The sequence below is a fragment of the Branchiostoma belcheri genome, unplaced genomic scaffold, assembly GCF_001625305.1.
Source record: "Branchiostoma belcheri isolate BF01 breed outbred unplaced genomic scaffold, Haploidv18h27 scaffold42, whole genome shotgun sequence".
Classification (NCBI taxonomy): domain Eukaryota; kingdom Metazoa; phylum Chordata; class Leptocardii; order Amphioxiformes; family Branchiostomatidae; genus Branchiostoma; species Branchiostoma belcheri.
This window is the reverse complement of record NW_017804043.1, coordinates 429,032-444,220: the sequence shown is the minus strand read 5'-3', so window position 1 is coordinate 444,220 and position 15,189 is coordinate 429,032. Positions and strand designations below refer to the sequence as shown.

The window sequence follows — 15,189 nt, the reverse complement described above, 5'->3', positions numbered from 1 at the left end:
ATATGAGGATGTGTCAATCGCACTACTTTTGGTGCCTTTTACTGGCACACATTGGATCGCTCGCGGGTTCGACTCCTGGCATTCTTGTGCCCTTGGGAAGGGTATTTTACACGACTTTCCATGTGTAAATGAGTTGGGTAGGGAGGTAAAAGTTGGTGGAAAGAGCTTAGTCGCCCATGACATAGTGATATTACATCCCACCGCCCACACAACCCCCAAACGGCTACGGAATATTTATCTTTATCGATTTCGCTGCTACCTTGTTCCACCTTTATTATCATATAAGTCACTAGTGTTCTTTATGGTAAGCAGCAAAGTACGCGGCCATTCACCTATAAGTCCCTATCACACATTCAAGACCTTATATTTGACTTAAATTTAACTCAAATGCGTTTCGATTCGCATAATATTTGACCAGTCGAAAGAGTTCGGCTGACATTCGGGAGTCCAAGTCTGACCAAATGTAATGCGAATCGACACGCATTTGTGTTAAATTTGAGTCAAATTTGACCAACGAGCACGACCCAAACGCGCTGTTTTTTGGCTCAGTAGTATAGCATGGCGGGGGAACTAGGTCATCACTATGGCAACGAGAGGAAACAAAAGAACTTGTGAAAATAGAAAAGGAGGGTAAGCCGACACCTGTAGTGGGCCCGTACACATGGGATTGTGGAGTAAACAACACCAGATCAGCACCTTTCAATAGGGACAAGGATGGCGGACTCTGGTTACTGGGTCAGTGGCTTAATGCAGTATTGTTATGGTAATGCTGAAGCTATATCTGTACGGGTAGGAAAATAACGCAAGTAAATCTAAATGAAACAATTTTTAAGCATATCATAAGCAAATCAAGTAATAAAATGGTAGCCGCCTGGTATCTTTATTGAGTTTGAATTTTAATCTCTTCATTTCAGGTAATTGATTAATTAGCACCCATACAAGGGGTACAAACATAGAACAGAAATACAACCAACTATACACAAAGCAAATCAACTGTAGGCTGATTTATCTACAATCATTTCAGAAATCCTGCGTAAAGTTTTGAACATTATCAGGTCATTCTGTTGTTAATATACACGCCATGACTCTCTTGTCAATTAAAACACTTCGAGTCGAATATTAAGTAATAATGACATTCTTATAGCAAAAGAGGCAATTACGCTGCTTTAAATGGGATCCTTAACGGCTTTGCCGTCGCCGTTCCCCCATTACTATAACGTAATAGCTTCGTAATTATGCCATGCAGGTGATTTCACATGTAGAAGAGGACGACTATATTCCACATGGAAAATAAGTCTCCTGCTAGGTAATGAAGCAATTGAATCGCAGTGCTTTATAATTATGGAGAGGAATGTATATGGGGAGCAATTTTACGAACGAAGGATGACAACTACTACTCAATTTGAAAGGATACAAACATCGGAGCTCGTACCTCCGTGAATATTTATTTTTTAGATGTTTTCTTTTGTTTTTGTTTTATACATTCTGGCTTGATGGCTGGGAAAATAAATGAACCAGTACAAAAACACAGCATGGTAAAAACATCAAAAGTAAGCCGAAGCCTAAGCCCCTGCTTCGAGAGTAATTTTTAGCACAAGCAAGGACTGTTCCAACTCAAGCAAGCACTTGTTCCAATTCTTCTAACTGAAACAATTATATAAAGAAAGACCGTCATCATGAAGTTCCGACCCACGTCCTCTTGGGACCGAAATCTTCCAACAACAACAAATTACTGGAGACAAGGAACACCCACATGATATACGCTATTACTGCCGAGCCAAGAAATGTCACCACCGAATCTGGCACAGGGCCCATCCAGGGCGTGAGCGGGTTTATAATACTACACTACAGGCAAGACTAATGCTATTAGTAGCATACTATTTTTAATCATAAGCTATTCGGACACAACCAGGTATTTTTCCTACCTTGCTTATCTGTATCAGTATCGGTACAGCCGGTATAACCGCCCTTCGGCGTAACACACCAGCTTCGCAGGCACGCGGCGCGGCGGTAGCTAGCTATATCACACCGAATGACTTGTCACACTTAATCTTTGCACATTTGATTGCAGGAGTTGTTTAAAGCTTTCTAGTGATGGGTAAATCATACCTCGTTGTGTATAAGAAAATCCCATGCCCATGTTCTACCAACCTGCACCTCATGAAGTTATTTTCGGTAGTGATTATATCTCTGATTCTCTGGATTAGGTTTAACACATTCTAGTTAGGATTACCACATTCTTTGTCACTTATTTTGAAAAATTTGAAACCCAGCGGTTAGATTTAATTAGAACCAGTTATACACATGCTGTTTCCCAGCAAGCAAGCAAGGTGTTTTTCTGCCCCGCAATCCTTTGAAAACATTCAGTTCTATAAATAGTGTTAAATGATCCTATCAGGTCAAAGTTGTTTTGTCCGTGGATGTATTCTATCATCGACAAAGAAACTTATCTAGTACGCCAAAAAGCAGTTACTCAAGCTAGCAATGGATATGATTTTGGAAACGGTCAGACGTTTCAGCTAGTATCCACTAGCTTTCGTCAGTGACTGAGAGACCAGAGGGGAAATGCATGTTTATAAGCACAAACTACACTTTATTTGCATGTCAATCAATAGTTTGTGCTTCTAAACCTGCATTTCCCCTCTGGTCTCTCAGTCACTGACGAAAGCTAGTGGATACTAGCTGAAACGTCTGACCTTTTCCAAAATCATATCCAGTCGCTTGAGTAACTGCTTTTTGGCGTATTGTCTTACCTGGATGACTAACCTTCACCGACGTAAAAACAAGTGTTCAACTGTCAATTATCTACAAATACATTCACTCTAAATCTAAATCCTTTATTTTATCTGCTCAAGCTTTGTTTGATGGCATTTCCTTACTGCCAATTCATTTTTGTGTAAAGTATGTACATTTATAAGCCTTCAACGGGGCCTGGTGAATCTTAAGTACGAAGGATCGTTGTTATATGTTAAGGTCATAAGTATCCGCCGCAGCGACGTCGACTTTATGGCGAGTCAAACGTCCATGGAAAGCAATATTCAACATGGGACCAACTGGCATTTCGCCATGCCCTAAGTCCTTCACATAAAGAAAAATCCATCTGGAAAAAATGAATTGGTTTTGAACGATTTGCATGCTGATAGAATCTTATGATGTACACCCGTCGTATCGTCAGAAAAAAAAGGTTCTTGGCTCACAAAAGACGAGTGTCAACCTCTTACAGCTAATGCAGCTGGACTGGCAGCTATTTTTGGCAGGCTTTCAAACATTGCTCGTAAAGTAGGGAAACTTTACAACTTACGGGGCCGTACAAGTCAACCGGAAACTGACATCGACACACAGACTGTAGTTTTAAAGTGCAGCGAAAAGGTCGAAAATGGGATGGAACAAGTTAAAAGGGAAACTTTGATTGGTTGTATCGGGTGTGTAAATGGCAGAACCCGTTCATTTTACGACGTGACGTTAGAATGCCTGAGTGCTGGTATTGTAGTCCGAAGGTCTTGGGCCCAATTTATGGCCTGGGCACACCAAAGACCTTAGAAACGGCTTAAATGTTTTCACCAATAACTAAGTGGCGGTATTGTAGTCTCAAGGTCTCAATTTGAAAAATAGAGGCCTGGGTGTACTGACGGTTCAAAACTGTTTTCTATGCCTCGTATCCATCTATTAATTTTTGTATCTAGTTATCTATCAATTCATCTCTCTCTCTCTCTTCGTATTGAAATGCAGAACTTTTCTGGTTCAAACTTATGAATGCTCAACGTTCGTATGACAAGCTAATATGGAAATGTGGAAGCTTACATTAATCGCACAGTGTGCAACAAATAAGGGGGTATTTTGAACCCTATGTCACGCTTTTTGCACTTCCCCCATGTTATCTACAAGCGTATATGATTTACTTTTCTCAATTTATCGCCACAGCTTGAACCACTGGTGCCGATAAAATAAATTAAGTTTTTTTTAAGGACGCACATATCCCAGGTGGAGAAAATTAACGTCAATTGGCCCATACGTCTTTCAAGTGGAGGTACTTCTATGAAGAAAAGTGCTTGCCAAGCATTTTCCAAAAGGACTACCGTCCTGGTCGAATATCAATAGCGATCCCCAAGGCCCTAGACACTAGTCAGTAAAGTCAAGACACACTACGCTCTACGGAACAGTAAATTACTCCTAGGGAAAATTGGGAACCCAAAGTCTGACCTCAGATATTGAAACGACTTCGTTAGGTCGTCTGTGGAACACTCGAAATCAATAAAACGAAACTCCTGCTAAACAGAGTGTGTGTAATATATGTGACTGGCGACGATTTGAAGTGTTTTGGGGACCGGAATGGAAGACTGTCATCGAGGCAATATGTAACTGAGGGGTTTATGAAAAATAATGTTAAAACTGCAGCTGCCTACAACAACGAATTGGACTTCTCAAACTTTATACCATACAACACCAATGTTTTTCGAGGACTGAGTTGACCACTTCTATGACGCCATTTTAATCAAGTGAATCGATGAGCGGTGGATGAAATGTAAAAGGATAGTTTGTGGCGTCCTACGTCTCGTTTCAGGGATGGCTGTTCGGCCTAGATACATCTTGTTTCTTTTAACCATTTAACAATAACTTTTATCTGACTTTCTTTATCTTCGATGTCTATAACGTTTGGCGATTTAGATTAAAATTCTACTTAATTGGGTTTTGAAGTACATAACTATTCAAAGATTTTGGTAGTCAACTTCAACCACTGAGATCAGCAAACTTTTAGTGGACACAATAGGCTTATCTGTCTGGGGTTTGTAGTGTAAATAATTCGTTTTGCAAACCATTGCATGTTTGTATGTTTAACGTTTACATTATGGTTGAGCGCCCCGTCAATCATATTACAGAATGGACACTGACATGTCTTACAGTGAGACACGCCGTATTCAGTATATATTCTACAGCAAATTTTGATTTAAGGATAACTTTTTGAGTAAAAGGCAAGTCTACAAATATGTAATAATTAAACGACGTTGCCCTGTGAAAGTTGTAGACTGATACAAGTGACTAAATGGACTTTGAGCTTAAACAACGCTGTCTGAATTACAGGTCTAAAGTCATGTCAAACTAAGAGATAACCTTTCCATATACTATTACAGTCTTCATTCATTACTACTTTAATGATTGATTCTTATGTGATTGTAACCTGATTGTAAAGCCTTGCATCAATTCATTGATGTAGAGGGCTGCGATTGCCCGGATAATGTTTGACCATTTATTATTATCAATATTATTATTAAAACATGGTAACTATTCTTAACTTTAAACAATAGATCCTTGTCAAGAAAACATGTTTGTGGGAATACGGCCTTCGAAAACATGTTAAGCGGATCAAAAACATGTTTCCATAACAAATATGAATATAAACAGTTGTCCTGTCGATGCCGGTACCGACAACAGTCAATACAAAAAATCAATTCGTTGTCACAACATTTAGTTCTGCATTGGAATGCTGTGATGTAATCTTAGGCCACACCAAGTAAATTTTATGGATGACGTCCTTTGGAGACCCTAAATCTAATGCGAGAGGGCGAAAAAAAAACAAGAAGGGCCCTAAAAACAAGATGCCTAGATTAGAAATATACTAAGAGACGACAAATGTTAGGACACAAATTCAATGAGGTGACACAGTGTAACAAGCAAGAAGTTTTTTATTCATCATCAAAACAGCAATAAATCAGGTGGAACAGCAGTTGTCGTCCTGTCCTGTTTTCGCGTTACAGGTTTCATGTAAATCTGACGATTTGCGGCACTGTCGTGACTCTTTGGTCATAGTTACAGGAAGCGGAATTTCTTGTTTTTTTTTCTAGGAACAGGTCAAAATCAATGCGCGCGCGGACGTCATCCATAAAACTTACTTGGTGTGGCCTTACTACACAAACTAATATCATGGTCTGCTTAGCTTTCTTAGTTTACTTTTAAACTGATCTTGTTCTTACACCAGGCGTACGGATTTCAGAACAAGTGAGAGGTGGAAAGGGAAACTGTTATAGGAAAGGAAATACCAATATTCTCAAAGGATTATAAAAAAAATGCGAATTTGAGATAGCAACAGTCACTGTTCCTGTGGGATAGGGGTGTATGCTTCCTGTGGTTTGATTGATAATTCCTGTTTTTGCTTTTTCATCCAGACTGACTAGAAACATTGTATGAAAGTTTCAAACTTCGTAAGGCTGTGGCCAAAAAAGGCGTCGTAGGTTGACTGTGTTGTCTTGGCTGTGACAGGAAGCAAAGGCAGCCTTTTCGGTAACTAGACAACTGTATTTGTTTTTCTTTTAATGCCCACGGTCATGACAATGATCATTCTGACATACTCATTCTCACCTGAGCGAAGGGAGGAAAGTCGTGTGCCTTTTCCAAGGGTACAAGGTTGGTGAAATGGCAGGAGTCGAACCCGGGATCACTTGGTTCTGAGCCGAATGCTTTACTGTTATGCTACACAACCCCACATGTATTTCGTATGTAATGTGCGCGAATATCCATAGAATGACCTCAATCGCACGACAATCACACAACAATCCTACGACGAATATGACAAGGACCTAACCAGACTGTAGAATGGTTAACACACCAGCCCAAATGACTGTAACTTTGTTGGGTCAATATAAAGATCGGCCATGACAACCTTATTGTAGATCTCTTAACCACAGGAAACGTTGAGTAGGCGGGCGATAACATACACCAGACAGCATTTCGACTTTGTCCAAGGCCATTTTACAATACTGGCAAACCAGCCAGGTTTAGAGTATTGACAGATCTCCGTGTGTGTGTTCTCTTCGCTATGGATCTGTATTGTGTTTAGTACAGATATCCTGCATGTTGGTTTATCCGAATACAGCGATTTATTGATCGAGTAATCACACACAGTTAGTTGTTGAAAAGTCCTTGGGATTGTTTGTACGCGCACGTGATATAGATAAGAATAAGGTAAACAGAATAAGGTGGGGTCGTGTGGCGTAGCGGCAGAGTGCGCGACTCGGAACTAAGAGTCCCGGGTTCGAGTCCTGACATGCCACCGATCTTGTGCCCTTGGGAAAGGCACTTTACACGTCTTTCCTCACTTATCTCAGGTGTAAATGAGTATTGTCCTGCAATGTATTTGTCCCCTGTGTTGGTGGCGGCATTAATATAAGTCGAAGAAACTTGAGTGTGTCGTCACCACGTCTGGTGATTACATGTTGGAATAAAAAATAAGGTAAACAGGTGTGAAAAGTTCAGGTGATTTTTTCTGTTTTTTGTGTGAAATAGTCTGTTGTCCGTGTGTTTGTCTGCGTTGGTGGCGGCATAAAAAATAAGGTGGAAAAACATGAGTGTGCCGCCGCCATGTATTGTAAGAAATGTTGAAATAAAACTAAAACAGGGGTTCAACTTAGTTCGGCCTCCCCCGAGGTTCCATTTGGTTCGCAGAGTCGATTACTCTCTCTCTCTCTTTTCCCCGGGTGCAAATGAGGACTAAAACATTCACGCAGAATGACAAGGGACGGCCTCTGCATTTGATATATACCTACAGTTTTAAAATAGTCTGTTTCTTTATACTTTCTTCCATAGGGGTGGGGGTCGGACTCACACTTCATCAAAGCCATTGCATTTATGTTTATTGTTTTTATTGACTTTCTAAACATTTCATTTTCAATGTACAAGCGGCGGCTAGAATATAAGTTGAGCACAACTTGAGTAAGCCGCCACTTTGTCTTAGTCCTTTCCTCTGTATTATTGTTGCTTTGAATAAAAAAAAACTAAAACAGAGCTTCAACTTAGTTCGGCCTCCCTGGAGGTTCCGGGTGGTTCACAGAGTCGATTACTCTCTCTCTTTTCTCCGGGTGCAAATGAGGACTGATACTCTCCAAGCAGAGGTTGTGGGGGAGTGATCGTTACCTTTTTATATATGGCCCCCTTTTTTGGCGGTACCCCCACCCGTCGGTGGCTGGCGACCTTCTCTGGCTAATGGATACTGCCTGGCCAATTTGATACTGTCTTTTTGCCACCGAGAGGGATCTGCTTGGAGATTAAGCACTGAAACATTCGCACATAACGACGAGGGACGGCCTCTGCACTTGATGTATAGAGTCGAATGAGCAAGGCCGCACTGACTTAATTTTATGGATGACATCCTCTGAAGACCCCCAAACTAGTGCGCGCGGGCTAATAAAAAAATTCCGGCCAAAAATAAAAATGCTACAAAACCACAGGAATACAAAGCTGGTATTGTGAAATAGCGGCAGTACATAGCGACGTATATGACAAGCCGGCACATTGAGCTCTTGAGTCGTCGAGCTTCGGTAGCCTGGGTGCCATCCTCCAGAGTTACCACCGGCTCCGTATTGTCGCTAACTACATTGGACTACCAAGGCCTAGAGCCAGGCCAGAGCCCCGGAGGACGTAATCTTGTCTTTCTTCTTTTTTTTGTAAGAACAGGCGAAAATCAATGCGCGCGGATGTCAGCCATAAAATTAAGTCGGTGTGGCCCAAGTGGGGGACGGCCTCCCCACTTGATGCATAGCCCCAAATGAGCAACTACAGCCTCACGAGGTTTTGATAGGGTTTGATATCCGGACTGCGGCTGACAAATTGCACCGTAACAATTCGCACGTCGCGAGTATTGATTCAGGGATTTGCGGTGCCAGCTTCGGGGTCTCTCCGTGAACCGTGCATAAGCGCATTCATGGACTATCGGACCTTGTACTTAGCGAAATGTACTTAAAACGCGGTCAATTAAAGAGGGAAAAGGTAGAAGAGGGAAAGACCCACGACTAGACTATCGTTGATAAATAACGCCCTAACATTCTATCTAAGTATTATAGCCTGTGAACCATGCATAAACACATTCATGGACTATCGGACCTTCTACTTAGCGAGGTGTACTTAAACGCGGTCAATTAAAGAAAAGGGTAGAAGAGGGAATGCGCTACGACAATCGTTTATGAATAACGCTGCAGCATTCTCTGTAAGTATTATATCACTAACATGCTTGAAACAATTTCTTACTCCTGTATAGCATAGCAGTAGACCGACCATGGAAGCTTTTATGGCCACTACAGCAATTTTGCTTATTTAGCGACAGTAAAATGTAACCTAAACCTAACACCTAACATCTAACTACCGTTTATAAATAACGCTGCAACATTATTTCAAAGTATTATACAACTTACAACAGTTAAACTATGCCTTACTCCCGTACAATATAACCGTAGGCAGACCATAGCGGCTTTCATGGCCACTAAAGCAATTTTGCTAATCTAGCGACAGTAAAATGTGACCTCAGCCTAACACCTACTGACAATTACTCTCCATGTAACTCTATAAACAATATACATTAAGCCGTATAAACACACTTTGATGAGTTTGGAATTCCTTCGCAGCTAAAATACGATCCTGCCCTTGTTATATGTTTATTATCACGTCCAAATACTTGGAATTGTATCGTTGATATATCCCCTGTTCTTTAACGTGATTTAATATAAATGTATACATTACATCGTGCGTGATTAAAGATAAATGTGTTGTTATGGCGTCGTTTGGTAATAAATTAGGGACACTTAACATATGTTGAGTCTTCTATTTACGTTTTATACGTCTCTTTATACATGAGTACTCCAAGGACCGTGTTTATTCATAGTCTCGCACCTCGGAGCGATGCGGATATGTTTTAACTTGATTTAATATAAATATATACATTATAGCGGACAGGCTTACAGATAAATGTGTTGTTATGGCTTCGTTTGGTAATAAATTAGTGACACTAAACATATGCTGAGTCTTCTATTAAGGCTTTATATGTCTCTTTAAAACTCAAGTATCTTACGTAAAGAGATTGTTAATTCATAGCCTCGTATCTTTGGAGTGAAGCGGTTGTTTCTATGTAGCCTAGTTCTACAGGCTTTTATAAAGGCCTCTAAAACTACAGAAGAAGGCCTAAAAATTGCGCTCGTAAAATTTCTGGGACACAACAAGAACATTTGAAACAGTCCCCTACACGTTACATTGGGAAGTTGGGACTTAAACTCTCGGGTCCCCTGATTGTTGAACTATTGAAGACGCCGAACGTATCTTACCCTTCTGACAATGCCTCCGGAAACGTATTCTTCAACCAAACAAAAGATGATCCAGCGCTTAGATAATGACATCTCAGGTTTTTTCTCAGGCCCATTCTTTTCAGCACTATATCACAGTTTCACATTGGAATATGTTTATAAGCCGTCCAAGGTTGGTTTCATGCGTGGATGTTACACGCTAATCGAGATTTCTTTGTTTCATTGTCCGCACAACATAACAGCCGAATGAGTTTTTAAGTTCCTTGGTAAACATTTCAAGGAAAGGTTTTCAAAGAATGATTCCTCGTCAAGTACGATGTTTGCATTTGTATCTTCCATATTCAATGACCATTGAAATATAGTACGAGGGCTTTAGATGTCTTTGTGTTGGTTATACATGATCTATCCCTTGTTTTGGTGGCTGCATTCTATCACGTAGAGATATCTAGCCTCCATGGCATGCCAAAAACTGGGGTTTTGGGGGTCTTCATGGTCTTTGGGAGCTTTTATGTGCTATTTTCTGATTGCATATAGACAACATAGCTGGCCAGGTTGAATTACCCCCGTTTTTTTAGAACTGGGCTAATCAGAAAACAGCCGAAGACCACCAAACCCCCAGTTCTATAAGCCCTCTACGGAGGCTAGAGATATCATTATTTCGGGTCAACCTTTCGACGACTTCCAAGCGATGCCTGGTACGCGCTGATTGGATTTTGATTGTGGATGTCGGCATGCCCCCGGCCGTTTAACGTGTGGGTACAGACGTGCTTTCACAGTGTGTGTATGTACAACCGGGGCTTAAACACGGAAAGCAAATAGTATCACAGGTCGTTCACTTGAAGAGAGTAGTCTCCACCAGACTTCTTTTGCGGGGTGAATAAATCGTAGAAATCGGCCTAAAAAGGGTATTAATTGGCCAGAGAAGGTAGCCGGCAATGGAGAGCGGGGCAATGGAGCTTCTCTTGCCGGCTACCTTCTCTGGCCAATTAATACCCTTTTTAGGCCGATTTGGAGACTATGAATAGAGAGGCGGTCATGAAATATGTATGTATTTTCTTCGGCTGTACTGAAGCTAGCATGTGTCCCACCTTTCAGGTGGGTGTATTCAGTAAATCTACCGAATGGGAAGCCATTCAACCCCTCGACAAATGATGTTGACTGGAATGGACGTTAGAGCAAACAGAGCCCATTGAGACGCCACGAAAAGGGTCGCTACTTCAGGTGGGAGAAACATCGCTACCTGTGCGATCCGCCACACCTGTAGCTCTCCTTGAAAGGGTGGAAATGTTGGTACAGTGTCGCGGTTTCATTGTTCTTTTTTATATAAAGGCTGCAGGAAAACGTGTTGGACCAAAGGGCGGAGAATGAAGGGTCGTTGTTTGTGTGTTTGCGGGGTGGAACAGAGATAACACAGCTTATCCCCTGTTTGCCGGTTATTTTTAGCCTAGCGCCACATCCCTAATTTTGACCTCAAAAAGACTAATTATTTACCCATTACCAAATGTACCATATCCAATTACCGTATCACAAGCCTTCGACTAGCTATAAATTCCCAGGCAACAACTAGAAAGGAAAATATAATATATAACACAGTGTTACAGAGTGATATACATATCTATGAAATATGTTATGTAAGACTTACCGGTACTAGACTGGCCAGGACTAGTCCTACAACCAACGAACCTTTCCCAAAAGTACCCTATATATCCAAACCACAAGCTTGCTATAAATTCTCAGGCAACAACTAGAAAGGAAACTATGATATATAACATACCAGTAGTGTTACAGAGTAGGCTACATATGAAAGACGTTATGCAAGACTAAGTCACTTACCGGTACGAAAGTGGCCAGGACTAGTCCTACAACCAACGCCGACATCGCCACACGGAGTACAGCCATGGTAGGTCGCTCGAAGTTCACGCCTTCCAATTATTACAGCGTTGTAGTCATCGGCATGAGCTGAGGGTATGCAGTCTACATACTCACACGATGTAGACCCGACCACGCTTCTCACAGAGCTAGCCTCCTTACAGGGCCACGCTGGGTGTATGTAATCTCGGTCACACTGATCAAACCAACTGACCAGGTGAGGCCAGCACCCCGGCGGTCGGCTCACGGTCCTTGCGTCGTCCCTACGAGGATGTTCTAGACAGAAATGTCGTCTCCCCCACTCTCTCTCTCTGTCCTTTCTTTCTTTCCTCTCTCCCTCTCGGTGATACAGAGACGTAAGAAAGGCGGGAATCTGAGCCGAATCCTGTCTCAGATCAAGGACAGCAGACCGCAGTGACACAATTTGCTGATGCAACAGTTAAACACACACACAGGGTGAGTGACACACGCGGTGTAGTTAGTTCCACCCGGAGATCAGTCCACCGAACAACTACTAAGCGGGTTGAGAGCCAGAGAACAGTTGTGCCCTCCGGGCTAAGATCTAGAGTGGTTTCTAAAACTGCAGCGGAATTCCCGGTCAGGGCGACACGGTGAATGAAAACCACGGCCTCGGCGCCTCACACCACACCTGAGGGGGCTCAGATATCAACACGTCCCGGTACACACCTGCACGGGACGTCTTTTAAAACGTCTCTCCTTGTCGCGAAGTCCTCCCACGCGGCCCAACAGCCGGCTTCACGCTACACTCCAAGTCCGCCGTACAAGCTTGCAGAGTGGCCGGCCAAGTCTCTCACACACTACCCGTACGGTAAACACACTGAGTACGTTTGGCACCGATCAGCTCGCTTTATCGATTGTTTAAACACGGCCTGGACGAGTCCATGCAAATGAGGACACGCCGCCGGCCAATGGGGGGCGTCCGTGACGGCGCCGCCCGACACTAGAGTGGTGCTGTCTTATCTGCGACAGGTGATCGGGATATCCGCTGATCCTCACTTGAAACCGCGGAGACGAGAGACAAGGCTCGGGTGTCCGTCATGCCTCGATTGTCGTCTGGAGAAAACAGACAAATAAAGAGGAAGAGAGCGAGAGAAAAATTGTTAGTAGTGGTGACTCGCTGTCAAGCCTTCTAGCAATGGTGGTGACTTTTGACGTAGATTTTCTAGACGGAAATACGTTTACGCTTTCCTTAAGCTTTTTTCACTAGTATTGAATTAGTAAACAACATACAGAATACAATACACAGTGGCGGGCAACTCTAGCACACTGTAATTTGAACCTCACCGCTGATAAAGAAGAATGCAATAAATAACAAATAAGAAAATGGCAAAGGGCGTTCCAAAATAAGACGTAATCTTAGGCTTAATACAGATAAAGAAGACCTTACAGTACTAGCATTATAGTAACGAGAGTTTGGCAGGGAGATCTAGACAACGTTTTCCTGACAGAAAAAAAATCCGGAAATTTAGGATATGATTTCCTGCAAAAAGGGAATCCGGAGATCTAGTTATTCCGGGAAAAATAGCGCCCACATGTCTTATCGGTCTAGATAACAATTCCTGGAAAAACGGAAATTTACCCCACTACCTAGAACTGAGTAGGCTTCATAGTTTAACGTAGTAGGATGAAGACCCCCCCCCCCTCCATTCTTGCCCCTCTTGTTGACTTTTCCAGTGACCCCTCCTCACCCTCTTGTGATGAGAAATGCCCCATTATTTCGATCCATATGAAAACAAAGTGTAACACAGCAGGCAAATGGCTCACTCGACAAGGCTACGAGACTGACAGCTGAAAAAGACATTTCTGCCGAAATAATGTTCTCTTATCCATTGCGTGGTTTCTTTAGGGATCAGCCAATGTTCACAGCCGACTTTTGTTCCGCCCAGGGTCGAATTTTCAGGCGAAATCACGCTGGATTCTCTGAAAGATCTGAAAATCGGCGACAGTGTGACGCCGGAGCATTCTTCTACTCTCCAAGCAGTGGTTTAGACTTCTGCTTATTTTTGGCGTGCTTTCATGTGTTCTTATCAGGCTTTCTGTTTTATATTACAGGTGGCAAATGGATACTGTCCGGCAAGTGGATACTCTGCTAGGGGATAAGTATTTTCCCTCGCATTTTCCTGCAAATGATGTGCTGACGATAACCCGCGTACCGTTGCCATGCCAACGGCGACAGCTAGGCACCTGTGGCTGCTACATGACCGACGTGTACCAAAATAGCCCAACAACCCAACACGCAATTCCTGTAGCAATTTGGCGCGGGTAATGTCTTTCTGACAAAGGTGAGCATTTCTAGAATGTAGTCCTTTGTCCCGCAGCCTTAGCTTTAGCTGCATGCTTCACATGAGCGGACTTCCAGACACCACAAACAACTCTAGAGTGCGGTCAGTGGCCTCATTTTTAGCTGCGGGAGCGATATGTAATGGGAACCTTGTTGCATAAACTGTGGTTATGAGTGTTTTTGCCAGGAGTAAAGGTATCCGTTAAGAGGGTCTACATGGGGGTACTGGCAACACTTAACGGTAAGTTTTGGAGTAACGGTTTACAGTAAATTCAGAAAGGCCGGCAACGCTTGGTGGTCAATTGACGCGTTTGACTATGGATCAAAGTGGGCTGGCTGCGACTAACGTTCAATCAAGACCTAGCTAGCTACATCTCACAGAGAGAAAGGCATACAGACCCTAAGCAAGTCTGGAACTAGCCAGGGTCATTTAAGGTACCAGCCAAACACCGCAGCCCCTGTTTAAGGCGGTTCTCCCGAATGTTAAGCCTGTCAGCGGGGAAGACATACAGATTGCACCAGGGTCAAGGCCAGCTAGAGAACAGTCCCTCCGCCAGAGGCTTCGCGCGTTTTCGCCTCGTAAACAGTCGTTGCCATTTGAAACGGTCGATGCCATCTTGCTGACTGGTCGATGCCAATTTTTTTATTGTTCAAACATTGAGGAAGATAGTACAACACAAAGTGGCAGTGTACTCAAGTAGCTAAGACGCATCATGGTCAATGTCATATTTGAGCGTATTATAACTTTTTTGAGCTTCTAGCTGTTAAATGTAAGTCAGGTGTGGTCTTCCGAAGGGGTCTAATACACTCCTGTGCAGGCCCCGCGGCGGTGGAAAAGAGTTTTTAACGCGTTATTTTAATATAGCCGGCCATCCTACATAGCCGCCGAGAGAAGGTTCCATTCCGCCCACGGGACCTTCTCTTGGCGGCTATGTAGGATGGCCGGCTATATTAAAA

General features: G+C 42.8%; 1 protein-coding gene across 1 annotated transcript in view; it reads right to left on the bottom strand.

Annotated features, from left to right (window-relative positions):
• Positions 1-15,189, bottom strand: part of LOC109478105 (parathyroid hormone 2 receptor-like) — an 86,658-nt gene that overhangs the window by 58,480 nt on the left and 12,989 nt on the right. The window contains exon 2 of the mRNA XM_019779593.1: positions 11,895-13,004. Coding sequence (XP_019635152.1) covers positions 11,895-11,960 — 66 coding nt within the window. The 5' untranslated portion in view covers positions 11,961-13,004. The remainder of the gene's footprint in view (positions 1-11,894; positions 13,005-15,189) is intronic.